Here is an 18,906-nt window from a genome sequence, read left to right on the forward strand (position 1 = left end):
AATGTGTACTCGTCGGACCACAGAACACTTTTCCACTTTGCATCAGTCCATCTTAGATGAGCTCGGGCCCAGTGAAGCCGGCGGCGGTTGTGGATGTAGTTGATAAATGGCTTTCGCTTTGCATAGTAGAGTTTTAGCATGCACTTACAGATGTAGCAACAAACTGTAGTTACTAACAGTGGTTTTTCTGAATTGTTCCTGAGCCCATGTGGTGATATCCTTTACCCACAGATGTCGCATTTTGATGCAGTGCCGCCATTCCTCAACTTTTTCAGTCTTTTTGCCACTCCTGCCAGCTTTTTTAAAACATGTTTAAGGCATCAAATTCCAAATGAGCTAATTGCAAGAAAAAAATTAAGGTATCCAGTTTGAACGTTAAGTATCTTGTCTTTGCAGTCTATTCAATTGAATATAGGTTGAAAAGGATTTGCAAATCATTGTTTTATGTTTTTATTTACGAAATTAAACAACGTGACAACTTCCCTGGTTTTGGGTTTTGTAGATTAATGCACAAAACTTTCATGTAAATGACAAAGCAGCAGATGAGCAAACAAATAGAAGAATGTTAGTGTCGAGAAGACATTTTAGTATTCTCATCATCATCAATAAAAAACAGTCAACTATCATACTTTGTGAGTTTTGGGGAAGAAGGGAAAGTTTTCACATATTACATGAATGGAAACTGTTTTATTGCATCTGTTCTAAGGAATATTCCGCATTGCAATAATATAGCAATAATAATAATAACCCAACATAATACAGTCAAGTATGAATTCACAAAAAAGTTACTTTGATTCACTTGTTTTCTTGATTGGAAATAAGAAAAACATTTCTACGTCTGAACTTCAGACCAAGTTGGAGTACCTGAAGAAAACTAAACAGACAAAAATCATACAGTAGATACTTTGTGATGCAATGCTTTCGTTATCAACATTAACGGAGCAAATTCGAACACTTCAGCTCGCCTTCACAAACCTTACTCTCGCTCTTTGGGATAAAAAGTAAGGAAATGTTTTTTGATGCAAAATTGGAATTCTGGGAAAAACCTGAATGGAATAATATGGAAAGTAGATTTTTTCATGTTGAAATGATTCTGATCATTTTAGAGGATAAAATTAATTTTGGGGGTTTGAATCAATCACATTAATTTTTAGGGTGCTGCCAAAAATGTAAATAGTGGGAAACATTTACATTTGTAGACTGTAAGAATAGTCTTTGATGTTTTGATGCTGGAATGCTTTAAATGGGCTGAACATGTGTGTAATAGGAATTTTTTGGACGAACTTTGTGCTTAGAAAATGTCAAATATGAGGTTAATTCTTGGGATTTGCAGGACTGTTTTCAGTTAAAGGAAATTACATGGGTGCTGGAAAAATGTTGATTTTGAGAATGTTTGAATGTGTTGGAGTATTGTCAGGTTAAAATGTTGCTACTCAACATTTGCAAGAAGAAGAATATTCATAAAGGTTGATTCCGGATGTCACGCAGTTTTGTCTTTATTGATTTGACCCTCAGTTGTGTCGGTTACCCAGCTGAAGTGGTACGGTTCTCGTGGGACCAACAGATCCACGTCGAGTCTCTTCTGTTCTGTCTCGCTGTCGACCGTGCGATACCCGATCATGGACATGGCGCCCCGACACACTTCCTGCACGCGCTTGACCTTGCTGTGCGTCAGCGTGCTGCGCCAGGCCTGCGACACTTCGGCGGCGTTTCTCGACGTGATCTGGAAGGCTTCCCGGCCGGAACCTTTCCCTTTCCCGTGGGTCAGCTGGTGAATCCACTCCCTCAGCTGCGTGGTCATGTCCAGGCCTACAAAGTCGTACATGGCGCTGACCTCCGCCAGGGGGTCTCGGGCCACGTCCTCGTAACGCACCATTTTGTAGCGGCCTTTCAGAAAGGGCGGCGGCTGGCGGTGGGCTTTTTCCAGCATGCGCTGGTGACTGCCACAGACCTCCTGCATGACTTGGAACTGCACGTCGGCTTTTGCCACGTTCCTGTGCTCCAAGACCAGCGCGTTGTCGACGGTCAAAGACGGGGCCGACTCCTCTCTGGACCGCAACACGGCCCGAGGATCCCGGACCAGATGGATGATGCGAAGGTCGAGGCTGGGGTCCTGAAAGAGAGGGTAGAGGGACTCCAGTTCAAAGAAGCGCACCTCCTTCAAGACCACGTGGCTGTAGGACGCGCAGGCCGCCTGCACATCCTGGAGACTTCTGCCGCCACACGAACGATAACACTCAGTCTGGTTGCTTAACGCTCCTCGCACGGTCAGCGGGCAGATGGGCGGCGAGCACAGCGCCCGACTGTGACTCCACATGAACAAGGAGACTTTGGGAACCTCCGGCATGTAGGCCTCCATCACCGACAGGTCGCACTGGAACAAGCTGCGGGTCAGGTCCCGCACGGCCATCCGCAGCGCACGGGCGCCGGCGTGCTTGAGTTGGGTCCAGATGTGCCAGGCAGGCTCCATGAGGTAGAACACAGAAGGGTGCTGATTGAACACCTGACCCACGAAGGAGGAACCCGACCTCCATGACGACAGCAGCAGCACGTGAACTTTGCCCTCGGTGGGGTCGGAGCCGCAGGGGCCGCTGAGCTGGACGTACCAACCGCAGAACAGGAGCACCGCTGCCCCCTGCAGGATCACCAGAAGAACCACAGTGCTGGCTTTCACTCTTAGGGGCATCCTCAAGTTTTGGGAATTGATTCTGATGGGCGTCGTCTTCTTTTCTCTGTCAAAGACAATACATGAGAAGTTATTTCTTTCTTCAACAACAGGCAATTTTCATCTAAACTAAATGTAAAACCCTGAAAAGAAACAAGAAACATGACTTCAGTTGCCATAATCTTTAGATGGATAAATGGGTTATGCCAGCCGCTTCGCCAGACGGATTTCACTGGGGCACGTGCCCCAGTATTGATCTGCAGTGCCCCAGTAAAAATTTAACAATTAAAAAAAAAAACGCTGAAGAGTTTTAAGTCTACATAACAAAGACTGCAGCGCACATACTACTTAGTATGGTAATTGTTTGCTACTGTATTCACTCCACGTAACAATGAGCACATGTTTAATTAATATGTTAATTTATTCACGTGTGGAGACTTCAGTTGAGAGCGAGAGAGAGAGAGAGAGAGGATGAGAATCACTGCATGAGCCATCCTGCACACAACCTGTTCAGTCCCAGGGACCCCATCAAGTCATAAAAATGGGGTCCCACAGTACATTTTTGGGGTCCCACTTTTTTGTAAGCGTTTTGAAAACAACTGATAAACGTATTCATTATCCTGTTGTATCTCACATTTTACATCATGTTTTGGAAAAAGGTTGTCATAAATGTTATTTAATTAATTTAAAAAAATAATTAAAAAAAGAAAACAAATGTGTATACATATGTAAATGTATTCAGTTATAAAAATTCATTCACTTTCTTCTTTCCTTCATGGATCTAAACTTTACCGCTGCTTGTAGTTTTTCCTATGTTTTTATTTAATAAGTTGTAGGTGTATTTATTTCAGTATAAAAGTGTTTTGCTTGGGTCATGAAATGATGATAATGGTGTGCCAGGGCATACATACATTTTATATTTAACGCTTAAATCTCTGGAGTCTTACATTCACCTTAGTGTTTACCAAGAAGTCTATTTCCTTTTCCCGGCAAAACTCGAACCAACACTTCCTGTCAATAGCGTCACTTCCCTAACTTCCCCGGAAGTCCCGCCCCCCAACCAAAGCCATTGGCTAACACCCCGTAGCCAGCCGCAACAATATTTACAGCAAGTGTGATGTTATGAGCCAGGGAATAAAAGGACTACACTACCCAGCATGCAACAAGAGTGACGAGCATGCGCGGTAGCCCGGTAAAGGGGGGTGGTGTGTCGCCATGACGGCATCTTGTATGTTGTGATATGCACGCTCTGAAAGTAAACGTTAAGAACTCAGCCAACAAATACACGCAACCCTAATTGAAAATGCCGGATATTTGACGCTTTTAAAAAAAAACGCCCGGTAGAGAAGCGCGGATAGGCAATTATATCATCCGCAACCGCATCACCTAAGTCGTCATCCACCCGCCGTCCACCCGAACCAACATTTTATCAGAACGGCAACCGCCCGCCACCCGCCCGTTGAAGTACATCAGAGATAGGCCACATTTACCACTTAAAGAGATATTTAAACCCGTTTCACAGAGTAAAAAAGACAATGGGAGTCGCTAACGTTCTCCCGAATATCCAATGGTGTTGATCCTGTTGAGCCGTTTCCTTTGACATCTTCAACAACATGTACAGACCGATTGTTAGTCCGGCAACATGTTATATGTCACTTCTGCAATCACACGTACAAGATTGAAAGGCATACTGGGTGATACAGAATACACTGATGGTTGTGATATAAACAATTTTAACTCTCTTACTATCATGCGCCACGCTGTGAATCCACACCAAACAAGAATGACAAAAACATTTAGAGAGAACATCCTCACAGTAACAACATAAACGCAACACAACAAATACCCAGAATCCTTTGCATCCGTGACACGCCCGGAATATATTTTACACCCCCGCGCCCACAACCCCGCCCACCTTACCGATGCACGGGGGGGAATTGCTGCTAGCGGGGTGTATAAAATAGTCAGGAAGTCTCATGGATGCAAAGGATTCTGGGCATCTGTTGTGTTGCGTTTATGTTGTGTTACTGTGAGGATGTTGTCCCGAAATGTGTTTGTCATTCTTGTTTGGTGTGGCTTCACAGCCTCCATCTTGCCCCGCTTCCTGGCCAAGATGGAGGCCAGGAGGCGTGGCAAGCGGCGGCGAGGAGAGGCGTGACGCGCGAGAGCGGCAATTTGAGTCAGGTGCGTACAACACACACCTGCTCACAATCTCTCCATCTGCTGCTAGATCAAAAGAGAGGCGAAGGGGGCACGATCGAGGCCGAGTAGTAGGCGAGGAAACCACGGCAACCAGACCACGAGCACAACGATCGACCCAGAGAGAGATGACGAACCCCCGCAGCGGACGCAAGCACCGGACGCCGAAAGGCGTGCAACGGAGAAAAGCAGGCAGAACATACGCACTGAAAAGCGGCATGACCAACGGCAGTGCCGGCGCACTAGAAATGGGCGCACCCGACTGGCTAGAAGACAGATTTAATGAGGAAATAAATCTGAATCAAACCTGTTATGATGCGTCGTGTGTCAAGTGTCCTCGCAACCCACACGGTGATGGCGGGAAGTCGGTCACAATACCAAAATGGATAAATGGATGATACAGCAGAGGATTGGGAGAATGTCATGTGGTCAGATGAAACCAAAATAGAACATTTGACATGTTTCTCTTAGTCGTATTCTCTCAACTAGCCTGTGGACACGCCCACGCAGCTTAAGTTAGGCAAAAGTGTTTAAATTGTGTATGAAGGCAGGTTCATTAATAATGAGGCGGACTTTGCCATGACGTCTTTTTTCTAGGAATAAATAAAATAATTGAACACTAAGTTTTACTAACACTTGTTAATATCATTGAAGTCAATGAAAAATATAGTATTTTAAATTTGAAAAGGTGCTTGTCAAGTGTGTAAGCACAACACAACAGCTTCTTCTTCCTAGCTGGATGGGGATAATAATCTTATTTACTTGATGTTATAACCACCCTGAATATTGATGTTCATACTGATGTTAGGAGTTGTGTTTAGTAGAAATGTTTGGGAAGCTGTGACACGCCAGAGGGTCTTTTGATAGCCGTTTGTGCGTTTTAGTGTGTGTGTGTGTTTTAGTGTCTGACAGTTTAACATTAGAGGCCTATTAAACCCACTACTACCGACCACGCAGTCCGATAGTTTATATATCAATGATGAAATATTAACATTGCAACACATGCCATACGGCCTTTTTAGTTTACTAAATTGCAATTTTAAATTTCCCGCAGAGTTTCCTGTTGAAAACGTTGCGGAATGATGACGCATGTTTGTGACGTTATTGGTTGGAGGGGACATATTGGCCCAGCACCACTTACGGCTTAAAGTTGTCTCTTTTCATCACGCAATTACACAGTATTTTGGACATCTGTGTTGCTGAATCTTTTGAAATGTGTTCATTTAATAATGGAGAAGTCAAAGTAGAAACATGGAGGTGGGAAGCTTTTAGCCTTTAGCCACACAAACACACGGTGTTTCCTTGTTTAAAATTCCCAGAGGTGAATCTTTACTATTAATCAGAGCGGTCAAGGAAACATAGATCCCGACTACATGTTGACCGGCAGTTTTCGGTAAGAAAATTGTGGTAATAAGTCGCCTCTTACCAGAGATCAGCAGAGCTTCTTTCCTGCTGCAGCTTCGTGACTTCCCTCAGAGAGACTGGCGTCAACACACCCGTGGCCACACCCCTCCGAATATCAGGTACTATTTAACTCAGTAAAATACTAGCAACACAATAGGCAGATAAGGGATTTCCCAGAATTGTCCTAGTAAATGTGTCTAAAAACATCTGAATCGCTCACACTGCAATCGCCTCTTTTTTTTTCTAGTCCTTTACTCTAAATTTCCTCATCCACTAATCTTTCATCTTTGCTCAAATTAATGGGGAAATTGTTGCTTTCTCGGTCCGAATAGCTCTTGCTGCTGGAGGCTCACATTATAGACAATGTGAGGAGTCCTACAACCAGTGACGTCACGCGCACATCGTCTGCTACTTCCGCTACAGGCTAGGCTTTTTTATTAGCGACCAAAAGTTGAAAAATGTATCATCGATGTTCGCTACTAAATCCTTTCAGCAAAAATATGGCAATATTGCAAAATGATCAAGTATGACACATAGAATGGACCTGCTATCCCCGTTTAAATAAGAAAATCTCATTTCAGTAGGCCTTTAACTGTCAAAAATAAAATGGAATCATTGATAGATTCTACAGTATGTATGGATTTTATATTAAATAGTCACCTAGTTCAAATGGCACGGTCCAGATACATTGAATGTTTTGACGGTTACCAGGATGTTCAAACACACGCCCTTCTGCTGTGGTCGCACTCTTCTTCTCTTCCACTCAAACAGTCGGGACAATGATGTTCATTTTGATATTTCATAGTTAATACAGAGTAGCATTATGTTCCTTTGAATGTTTGCAGGTGTCTCAATTGATCAGAAAACATTTGATAGTTTTCTGGAAGGGTCTTTTTTTTTTTTTTTTACAGATGGTGTACACTGTGTTTAAACTTCAAATGCAATATGATGTTTTATTTTCCAGGGGCGCTGGACAGGTTGCTTGGATTTATATGACATCACGTCCTGCTCATTAAATATGCGTGTTGGTCAAGCCAGCGTCTGTTCTCAACTGGGTACTAGGCGCCATTTAGCCTGTCTCGAAGAAACACGACAAATGCGTGCGTTGTTTGCGGCTCTACGAACCATTCAAATCGCGAAAATGATCAAATTTAAAAAAAAAAAAAAATTTATTTAGAAAGGTGGAAAGAAGAGTGTAAGACTGTACGAAAGACAAGAAAAGTGGCACGCACTCCAAAAAACACGCGAGTTTGAAGTAATCACTTTATTAAAGGTTTGTTTGATATACAGTGCCCTCCAAAAGTATTGGAACTAGAGATGCGCGGTTTGCGGTCTCATCCGCGGGTCGGGTGGGTGACATGACAAAAAAATAGATTTTAAATTGATTCGGGTGGGTGGCGGTTGAATCATTCGGAATGATTTAATACACAGTTCAGGGATTGGCAACCTTTACCACTCGAAGAGCCATTTTGACCCGTTTCATAAAGGAAAGAAGACATTAGGAGCCGCAAATATTCTCACGTATATCTGCTGGCGGTCACCCAAATAACAAGAATAAGGGCGTGTTATAAAGCCATTGCCTTTGACGCCTTCTACAACATGTTGTATGTGGCTTCCGCAGACACACGTACAAGATTGAAGGGAATACTGGGTGATACAGAGTACACTGATGGTTGTGATATAAACAACTGTAATACTCTTACTAATATGCGCCACACCGTGAAGCCACACCAAACAAAAATGACAAACACATTTCGGGAGAACATCCTCACAGTAACACAACATAAACGCAACACAAACATACCCAGAATCCTTTGCATCCATGACACTTCCTGACTATATTATACACCCCGCTAGCACCAAATCCCCCCCCCCCCCCCCCTGCGTCGGTAAGGTGGGCGGGGTTGGGGGCGCGTGTATAATATAGCCATAGTCATGGATGCAAAGGATTCTGGGTAGTTGTTGTGTTCTGGTACTGTGAGGATGTTCTCCCGAAATGTGTTTGTCATTCTTGTTTGGTGTGGCTTCACAGTGTGGCACATATTAGTAAGAGTGTTAAAGTTGTTTATATCACAACCATCAGTGTACTCTGTATCACCCAGTATCCCTTTCAATCTTGTACGTGTATCTGCGGAAGCCACATACAACTTGTTGCTGGACTGGCAAGCAGTTTGTACATGTTGTAGAAGGCATCAAAGGCAATGGCTTCATAGCACGCCCTTATTATTGTTATCTGGATGAGCACCAGCAAATATTGGCGAGAATGTTTGCGGCTCCCATTGCTTTCTTTACTCTGTGAAACGGGTCAAAACAGCTCTTTAAGTGGTAAAGGTTGCCGACCCCTGTTATATAACAACGGGCGGGTGGCGGGCGGTTGCGGTTTTGATAAGATGTTGGTTCGGGTGGATGGCGGGTGGATGATGACTTTAGTGATGCGGTTGCGGATGATATAATTGCCAATCCGCGCATCTCTAATTGGAACAGTGAGTCCAAATCGTTTATTTTTGTTGTAGACTGAAAACATTTGGGTTTGACATCAAAAGATGAATATGGGACAAGAGATCAACATTTCAGCTTTCATTTCCAAGTATTTACATCTGGATCTGATACACAACTTAGAAGAGAGCACCTTTTGTTTGAACCTACCCATTATTCAGGCAAGCAAAAGTATTGGAACATGTGACTGACAGGTGTGTTTTGTTGCCCATACGTCTCCAAATTACATTGATTATTCAAACAATGAATAGCACTGAATGTCTGAGCTCAGTTTCAGATTGGGTAGGATAGGTTTTGCCTGTGCAGACTGAATTTACAGGTGGAACCAACATGAAAACCAGAGAGCTGTCAGTGGGTGAAAAAGAAGCAATTGTGAATCTGAGAGAAGATGGACAACCATTTGGAATGTTCTGAGGAAGAAAGAAACCCTTTGTGTACTAAGCAACAGATGTGTGACGGATAGACCAAGGAAAACATCAGGAGTTGATGACAGAAACATCCATCCATCCATTTTGTACCGCTTATCCCTTTCAGAAACATTGTGAGAGATATAAAGAGCAACTGCTAGTGACATCAGCAATGACCTCCCGAGGGCAAAAGTGAAGGTATCACAATCTAATGTTGGCAGAAGACTTCATGAACAGAAGTACAGAGGCTACACCAGAAGATGCAAACCACTCATTAGCAAGAAGAACGGAAAGGCCAGGCTAGAATTTGCCAAATGGTACAGAGATGAGCCTCAAAAATGCTGGAAACAAGTTTTATGTGATAGATGACGAGACAAAGCGATGGAAAGGCGAAGGTTTGGAGAAAGAAAGGATCTGCTCATGATGCCAAACATACAAGTTGATCTGTGAATCATAAAGTCATGGCTTGGGCTTGCATGCCTTCTTCTGGGACGTCATCTTTATTGATGATATACCACATGATGGCAGCAGCAAATAGAACTCAGAAGACTAGAGAAACTTTTTTTTCTTCTAATTTAAAGAAAGAGGCAACCAAACTGATTGGGACATCCTTCATCGTGCAACAAGATAACGACCAAAACAACAAAGGAGTTGATCAAGGGCAAGAAGTGGAAGGTTTTAGACTGGCCAAGTCAATCTCCAGACTTAAAGCCAATAGAGCATGCATTTTACCTGCTGGAGAGGAGACTGAAGGGAGTAACCCCCAAAAAACAAACAACAACTGAAAGAGGCTGCGGTGAAAGCCTGGAAAAGCATCACAAAAGAAGAATGCAAAAGTTTGGTGATGTCAAAGGCTCACAGGCTTGATGTAGTTATTGAAAGCAAAGTCTTATTCACTTTAATCTATTTTAAGTTTATATGTTCCAATACTTTTGCTCACCTAAAAAGGTACTAGCACAGCACCACTTGCAGCTAAAAGTCGTTTTCATCGCGCAATTAAACAGTATTCTGGACATCTGTGTTGCTGAATCTTTTGCAATTTGTTCAATTAATAATGGAGGAGTCAAAGTAGAAAGATGGAGTTGGGAAGCTTTAGCCTTTAGCCACACAAACACACAGTGATTCCTTGTTTAAAATTCCCGGAGGTGAAGCTTTACTATGGATCAGAGCGGTAAGCGAACACGGTTCCCGACCACTTGTCGACCAGCAGGTTTCTTGAGAAAATTGTGTTTAAAAGTCGCCTCTTACCGGAGATCTGTGGAGTTTGCGCCGTCCTTGTATCTGCCGTCGACTTCCCTCAGACACTGGCCTCAAGACACCCATGGACAAACCCCTCGGACTATCAGGTACTATTTAATCTCACTAAAACACTAGCAACACAATAGAAAGATAAGAGTATTCACAGAATTATCCTAGTAAATGTGTCTAAAAACATCAGAATCCGTCCCAATGCAATCGCCTTTTTTTTTTTTCTAGTCCTTCGCTATCAATATCATCATCCACGAATCTTTCATCCTTACTCAAATTAATGGGGAAAACATTGTTTTCTCAGTCCGTATACCTCTTGCTGCTGGAGGCTCCCATTATAAACAATGTGAGAACGTGAGGAGCCCTCACCCTTGTGACGTTATCGTCTGCGACTTCCGGTAAAGGCAAGGCTTTTTTATCAGCACCAAAAGTTGCAAACTTTCAACAAATCCTTTCAACAAAAATATGGCAATATCGCGAAATGATCAAGTATGACACATAGAATGGACCTGCTATCCCTGTTTAAATAAGAACATTTCATTTCAGTAGGCCTTTAATAATAGACACCCTAGTCGTCCCCCTAATTCTATGCTGTCTGTCCCTCATTTTCCCTCCTGGACAAGTACAGTGCAGTCATTCCTGGAGGAGGCCACACTCATGGACCCCAGGTTTAGATCAGGGGTAGGGAACCTATGGCTCTAGAGCCAGATGTGGCTCTTTTGATGACTGCATCTGGCTCTCAGATATATCTTAGCTGACATTGCTTAAAACGATGAGTAATTAATAATTCCGCTGGTAATCACAGTGTTAAAATTAACGTTCAAATTATAAAACATTCTCTTGCATTTTAATCCAACCATCCGTTTACTATCGCACCTGTTCAAGATGTCGCATTAATGGTAAGAAGTATTATAGCTATTATTGGTTAACTTTAGAATAACATTGTTATTAAAAAAGAATAAGAGACTTATTATACTCTCAAAATGTTGGTCTTGAAAATGCACGCCTTTAGTTGTATTCTGTGTAGGGCTGGGGCCATATTGGCTTTTATTAATATCGCAATATTTTTATGTATATATACGATATATCTCTCGATATTTGTCCTTAGCCTTGAATGAACACTTGATGCATATAATCACAGCAGTATGATGATTCTATGTGTCTATATTAAAGGATTCTTCTTCATACTGCATTAATATATGCTACTTTTAAACTTTCATGCACAGAGGGAAATCACAACTGAGTCCATCCCTCCATCCATTTCTACCGCTTTTTCCCCTTTTTGGGGTTGCGGGGGGCACTGGTCCATATCTCAGCTACAATCGGGCGGAAGGCGGGGTACACCCTGGACAAGTCGCCATCTCATCACAGGGCCAACACAGATAGACAACATTTACACTCACATTCACACACTAGGGCCAATTTAGTGTTGCCAATTAACTTATCCCCAGGTGCATGTCTTTGGAAGTGGGAGGAAGCCGGAGTACCCGGAGGGAACCCACGCATACACGGGGAGGACATGCAAACTCCACACAGAAAGATCCCAAGCCCGAGATTGAACCCTGACTACTCAGGACCTTTGTATCGTGAGGCAGACGCAGTAACTCCTCTTCCACTGTGAAGCCCCACAACTACGTCAATTGACCAAAACTGTATTTATTAAATACTCTTCATTCTCTCGCGGGTGACTTTTTAAATGAAAGAACAAATTAATAGTGCTGCTACATTCTGTAGTAACACTTCTGTTGCATACTTTGCATATTGCTGTTGTCTGCTGAATATCTTCCCGCTTGAAGCCAAACCACCGCCAGATGATGGACCTCCTGCTGTTTTTTGGGCATTAATTGTTCTTCTTCCATTTGTGATCAGTTTCGCACCTTCTCTCTCTTGTAATGTCACTCAACTCGCTTGCGCCACCGGCCTCAGCTAACGTTAGCCATGCTGCTACCTCTCTGCTCGGCGAGAGCATATGACGCTACACGCGCGACAGTATGTGACGTATGTAAGAAGGTGGGCTTGTTTTACTTCTCTGTGAGAAGGAGAGACGAAAAGGAGTGAGAAACGCCTGTATTGTAATGCCCGCAGCTAAAAGCAACTGCGTGAGAACGTATATTCGAATATTCCAATATAGTCATTTTCTATATCTCACAGAGACAAACCCGCGATATATCGTTTATATCGATATATCGCCCAGCCCTAATTCAGTGTTAAAAAATATTATATGGCTCTCACGGAAATACATTTTGAAATATTTGGCTTTCATGGCTCTCTCAGCCAAAAATGTTCCCGACCCCTGGTTTAGATACAGACCGGAGGAGGATGTCGTCAAACCTATCTGTGTGTCCAAGCTAGTTCCACGCCAAGTGAACGTGTTTTTTCCACCGCTGGCGACACGATTAGCGAAGAGAGGGTCAGACTTGATCCCGAAAAAGCACACATGCTAATTTTTCGGAAGAAGAATTGCTGATTGATGACTGGCGTTCTTAGTGTCACAGTGTGTGTAGTTAGTATGTTCCAATAGGAGCAGAAGTGCACTTTTTGGAGAGCTGTATTATTTCCAGAGGTGGGTAGGAACGCGCTACATTTACTCAGTTACATCTACTTGAGTAACTTTTGGGATAAATTGTACTTCTAAGAGTAGTTTTTATGCTACATACTTTTACTTTAACTTGAGCATATTTATAGAGAAGAAACGCTACTTATACTCCGCTCCATTTATCTACAATCAGCTCGTCACTCGCTACTTTTTTTTTAATCGATCTGTTAATGTTTGTTTTGGTTTTGTTAGACGCACATTCAAAGTAAGACCTGCGCATGCCTGCGTTTCACCAATCACATGCAGTCACTGGTGACGTTGGACCAATCAAACAGAGCCAGGCGGTCACATGACCGTCTCACGTTCAACCCGACTTAAACAAGTTGAAAAACTTAATGGGGTGTTACCATTTAGTGGTCAATTGTATGGAATACGTACTATACTGTGCAATCTACTAATAAAAATTTCAAACAATCAATCAAAAGTGTAAAGGAAAAAAGACACTTTTTATTTCAGCCGTACTTCCCGTCCTAAGCCTAAAGACTGATCGCACAGTTCCTGTCTTCACAATAAAAGTGCCGCTCCATTGCGCCTGCGCTAACAAAATAAGAGTCTCTGAAAGCCAGCGCAAACAAGCTAGCAAGCTACGGAGTTTGCCGCCAATGTATTTCTCGTAAAGTGTATAAAAACGAATATGGAAGCTGGACAAATAAGATGCCAAAAACCAACGACTTTCATGTGGTATTAGACAGAAAGGAGGAACTTTTTTTCTCCTCCATTTGAAAACATGGACATTATCAGCACTATACGGTCTGATTCCAATCAATGCAAGTCATCAGAATCAGGTAATACACCAACTTATATTCTTGTCTTCATGAAAGATAGGAATCAATGTGTTAAACATGCACGTATATTCATTAAAAAACCTTTATAACGTGAACAAAAACGGCAAAATAAATACATATAAATTATATACTGTCTATATAAATGTATATATATATATATATATGATATATGTGTATGTATATGTATATATATATATATATATATATATATATATATATATACATACATACACTGTGTATGTATATGTATATATCAGGTAGATCATCTCGACTTGGTCATTAATTAAGTAATTGATTAACGTTGAAAAACTTATTGGGGTGTTACCATTTAGTGGTCAATTGTAGGGAATATGTACTGTACTGTGCAATATATTAATGCAAGTTTCAATCAATCAATGGAATGCCTACTAAGCCTATGGTGCTATTAAGTTATTGTAGCTCAATGTGCCTTAATTGTTTTTATTTTAATGTATTATTATTTAATATATATTATTGTTTTAGTTGCTTAAGAGATATTCCTGGCTCCAAATTTGCTCATTGCTATTTTTATGTTTTTGTGCATTACTTGTTGCCGTAATCATTAAACAAACAGGTTACTCATCAGTTACTCAGAACTTGAGTAGTTTTTTCACAACATACTTTTTACTTTTACTCAAGTAAATATTTGGGTGACTACTCCTTACTTTTACTTGTGTAATAAATCTCTAAAGTAACAGTACTCTTACTTGAGTACAATTTCTGGTTACTCTACCCACCTCTGATTATTTCTAGTTTTGTTCCCAAAGGACTGATTTTATTTAACACTATTATTATTTATACACTTATAGTGATCACAGAGACAGGTTGTTTTTGTGTTACTATATATATATTTGTTTTTCTGAAAATTCCCACTTAATATACTTTGGGTAACAACAGTCAATATTTATTTACTTTATTATTTCAGGGGGGTAACAGACAATATTTATTTATATTATTATTTTTTCTCTGATAAAGTAAAAGTGAATTTTTGTTAAACCAAATATTGTGTGTTTTTTTCTATATACAACAACCTATCTGGATTCGATAAGAGAATCGATAACGAATCGGTTCGATAAGGTTTCGATAATGGGCTCGAACGCCATAATTTCTTATCAAACATCATCCCTATGTCTACTCGTCTCTCATAATAATTGTAAACAATAGGCAACATTCCCAAATAAGGGCAGTTCTCCTCTGTCAGCTAGCGGACCATCAGGAGCCAAGGTTTGTACTTCCAAGCCCGTGCTATTTCTTAAATATATGGATTTTTTTTTTTTATTCCATACCCCGAGTCAGTTGAGTTATTGAAGAGATTTTTTAGAACCTTTAACTTGTATCAGCAACCTATGATTTCAAAATTCCCAGACAAAATGAAAATAGCATAGGTTGTACCAATTTAGAAGACTGGAGACAAACACCAGTTTACAAACTACTCCTACGTCCACATTTGTTTTAAATTATTGATAAATTGTTTAACAACACATTGGAAAAATGTGTCAATAAAAACTAAAACACTCACAGAGAACCAATACGGAAACAGAGCCAACATCTCAACATCAATGGCACTAATTGAAATAACGGAAGAGATCATAAATGCAATAGATAGTAAAAAAAAATGTGCTGCTGCAGTGTTTATGGATTTAACAAAATAATTTGACTGTGCCTTTAGCTTTAAAACTTGCAAATTATGCTCCCAACTGTGTTTCTTGGAATGTGTAATGTCTTTCCTATTTTCTTATATCCATATACTTTCTTATGAAGAGAAATGACCTCCTCTCTTGACTTCTTTGACCACTCCCTGGACTTCACCATGTTGCAAATACACCATTGACCATCTACAAGAAGCCGAGCGTCACAGTCTTTTTCAATCAGTTCAATTGTTGCTCGTTATGGTTCTAATCACATCTACAAGTGCTTTTCAACACCTGATTGAAAAGACCTTATTCAAATTCTGTTCTTAGGGGTTATGATCTTCAAGGGGTTGAATAATTCAGTCGATGAGATATTGAGAGAAATGACACTGTTTGGTATGTTAAAAAATATAATGTTGTAATTCAAGTTGCATTTGTCTATTTAATGCATCTTTATTTGATATGACTATAAACAAAATACGGAATAAATGTCCAACTTGCTAAAACACAATCACAGCATCTTAATAAAGAAATTAGAAAGGTATGGAATCAGAGGGTCAGTCTAGAACTCGGTTAGAAGCTTCTTAACCAACAGGAAGCAATACGGGAAGATAGGCAAACACACTTCCACAGAGCTAAACATATCTTGTTGCTTATGTCAAGGATCAATACTCGGACCAACATTTTTAAATCTTTATAAAAAAAGACACTTGTAAAGTTACAAAGAACTTAAAGTTAGTAGTATTATTTGCGGATGATACAACTGTTTTGTTCAGGAGAGCACACACAGAAGCTAATACAAATAATGACAGAAGAAATAAACAAATTAAAAAGATGGTTTGAAAAAAACTGACTATTTTTTAATCTCAGTAACACAAAAATAATGTTATTTGGTAACAGTAGGAGAGAAAATCAAACACAAATAGAGTGGATATTGAGAGAGTAAAATAAAATAAAAAAGTGTGTGTAATAGTAGATGATAAAATGAACCGGAAACCTCATGTAAAAATTTACAACATAAAGTAACAAGAAACACGTCAATAATGAATACAGCAAAATATGTTCTGGAGTGGACCAAAAATCACTTCACATTCTTTACTGCTTGCTAGTGTTAGCATATCTGAGTTATTGTGCAGAAATGTGGGGAAAATAACTACAAATGTGCACTTCATTCATTAACAATCAATTTGAGCAATACATAATGTTGGATATAGAGAATATATACACTATATTTATTAAATCAAAAATATTGAAATTCAACAATTTGGTGCATTTATAAAACAGCAAAAATTATCAACAAAGCAAACTAGAACCTGCTAACAAAGAATGTACAACAATTCTTCTCAAAAAAAGATGAGCAATATAACTTTAAAGCAGTGGTTCGGAAAAGGGGGTACACGTACCCCTGGGGGTACTTGAAGGTATGCCAAGGGGTACGTGAGATTTTTTTTTAAATATTCAAAAAATAGCAACAATTCAAAAATCCTTCATAAATATATTTATTGAATACTACTTCAACAAAATATGAATGTAAGTTCATAAACTGTCAAAAGAAATGCAACAATGCAATATTCAGTGTTGATGTTGTAGGGACAGTACCAATGTGAGCAATTTGCAAAATGCGCAACCCATCCATCCATCCATTTTCTACCGCTTATTCCCTTTAGGGGTGGCGGGGGGCGCTGGCGCCTATCTCAGCTACAATCGGGCGGAAGGCGGGGTACACCCTGGACAAGTCGCCACCTCATCACAGGGCCAACACAGATAGACAGACAACATTCACACTCACATTCACACACTAGTGTTGCCAATCAAGCTATCCCCAGGTGCATGTCTTTTGGAAGTGGGAGGAAGCATTTTGCAAATTTGTATAATGCGCAATCTTTTTGCAAATTGCTTCTAGCTATATATTTGAGTAATGTGTGGTGCACATTTTGCAAATAAATGGGCACAAATACATGTTTTTGGTGTCAAAATAATTTATTAAATACTTTTGTAGATCTATTCACTTGTAGTCGGGACAATATAACTGAGTATTGCCCTCAAATCAGTCCAACCCTAACCCTAACCCTAACCCGAATCCTAACCACTATACAGTGTAGATCCACGACTAAACTACTACCACAACTTGGTTTACTATTTATAAAATATAATAATGTAGGGTCACTGACTAAACCATCCACAAAATGTCGTCTTAAATCTCGTCTTGCGATATGCAAATTGGTTGCGCACAATGGAAATTACGTATAATTTGCAGAGTGCTTGAGATTGGTGAAATGCTTACAACATTTACAGCTAGATTTTTTTGTGGACATGTTCCATAAATATTGATGACGAAGATGTATTTTTTTGTGAAGAAATGTTTAGAATTAAGTTAATGAATCCAGATGGATCTCTATTACAATCCCCAAAGAGGGCACTTTAAGTTGATGATTACTTATATGTGTAGAAATCTTTATTTATAATTGAATCACTTGTTTATTTTTCAACACGTTTTTAGTTATTTTTATATCTTTATTTCCAAATAGTTCAAGAAAGACCACTACAAATGAGCAATATTTTGCACTGTTATACAATTTAATAAATCAGAAACTAATGACATAGTGCTGGGTTATACTTCTGTATCTCTTTTTTTTCAACCAAAAATGCTTTGCTCTAATTAGGGAGTACTTGATTTAAAATAATGTTCACAGGGGGTACATCACTGAAAAAAGATTGAGAACCACCGCCTTAAAGGACAATCTCATTTAAAACATTTGTATGCACGTATAAAACTTAGTACCTTTAGCATATCAGTATGTGGAATTATATTATGGAATGGATTAAGCAAGGAAATAAAACAAATCACTAATATGATTCAGTTTAAGAAACTGTTCAAGTGTTAAAGTACAAACAAAAATAATTATGTTAAAATGTTAAACCTTTAAAAAGAAATCTAACTGAATCAAACTACGGTACTTAATTTATTGTGTACATTGTTTATATGTCTAATATTTATCATGTAATACATATACACTATGGAGTTATATTTAATATTTGTTTACTTACTTATGGTATACCTCATTTGTTTACTTATTGATTTTTACACTGTTCTGTTACAGAGAACAAAGTGTAGAAAAAAACAGAAGTGTTGATACTGAGTGTGGTATCAGAGTATGATCAATACTAAAATAATTAGATGGACTTTGTAATTTTCCCCCCTTAAATGTTTTTGTGGTGTTTGTTAATGTTTAAAAATTCTATAAATAATCCCTTGGACACAGGAGGACTTTGAAGACAAAATCCAAATCATTTAACTGATGTTAGTTTTTACTTCTATTTATTGAGTATATTTACTTTTTGATCAAACACTTGTATGAAATAAAAATAACAAGGAACCAGTGTGACGGATTTTAAGCATGAGCAATAAACCATGAAAGAGCATACAATATAATGAGTGCGAAGTGGGATTGGCACT

General features: G+C 39.8%; 1 protein-coding gene across 1 annotated transcript in view; it reads right to left on the minus strand.

Moving 5' to 3' along the window:
* Nucleotides 1–434: 434 nt before the first annotated feature.
* Nucleotides 435–18,906, minus strand: part of chst6 (carbohydrate sulfotransferase 6) — a 74,412-nt gene continuing 55,940 nt past the window's right edge. The window contains exon 2 of the mRNA XM_061919984.1: nt 435–2,732. Coding sequence (XP_061775968.1) covers nt 1,481–2,686 — 1,206 coding nt within the window. The 5' untranslated portion in view covers nt 2,687–2,732 and the 3' untranslated portion in view covers nt 435–1,480. The remainder of the gene's footprint in view (nt 2,733–18,906) is intronic.

The sequence above is a fragment of the Nerophis ophidion genome, linkage group LG14, assembly GCF_033978795.1.
Source record: "Nerophis ophidion isolate RoL-2023_Sa linkage group LG14, RoL_Noph_v1.0, whole genome shotgun sequence".
Taxonomy (NCBI): domain Eukaryota; kingdom Metazoa; phylum Chordata; class Actinopteri; order Syngnathiformes; family Syngnathidae; genus Nerophis; species Nerophis ophidion.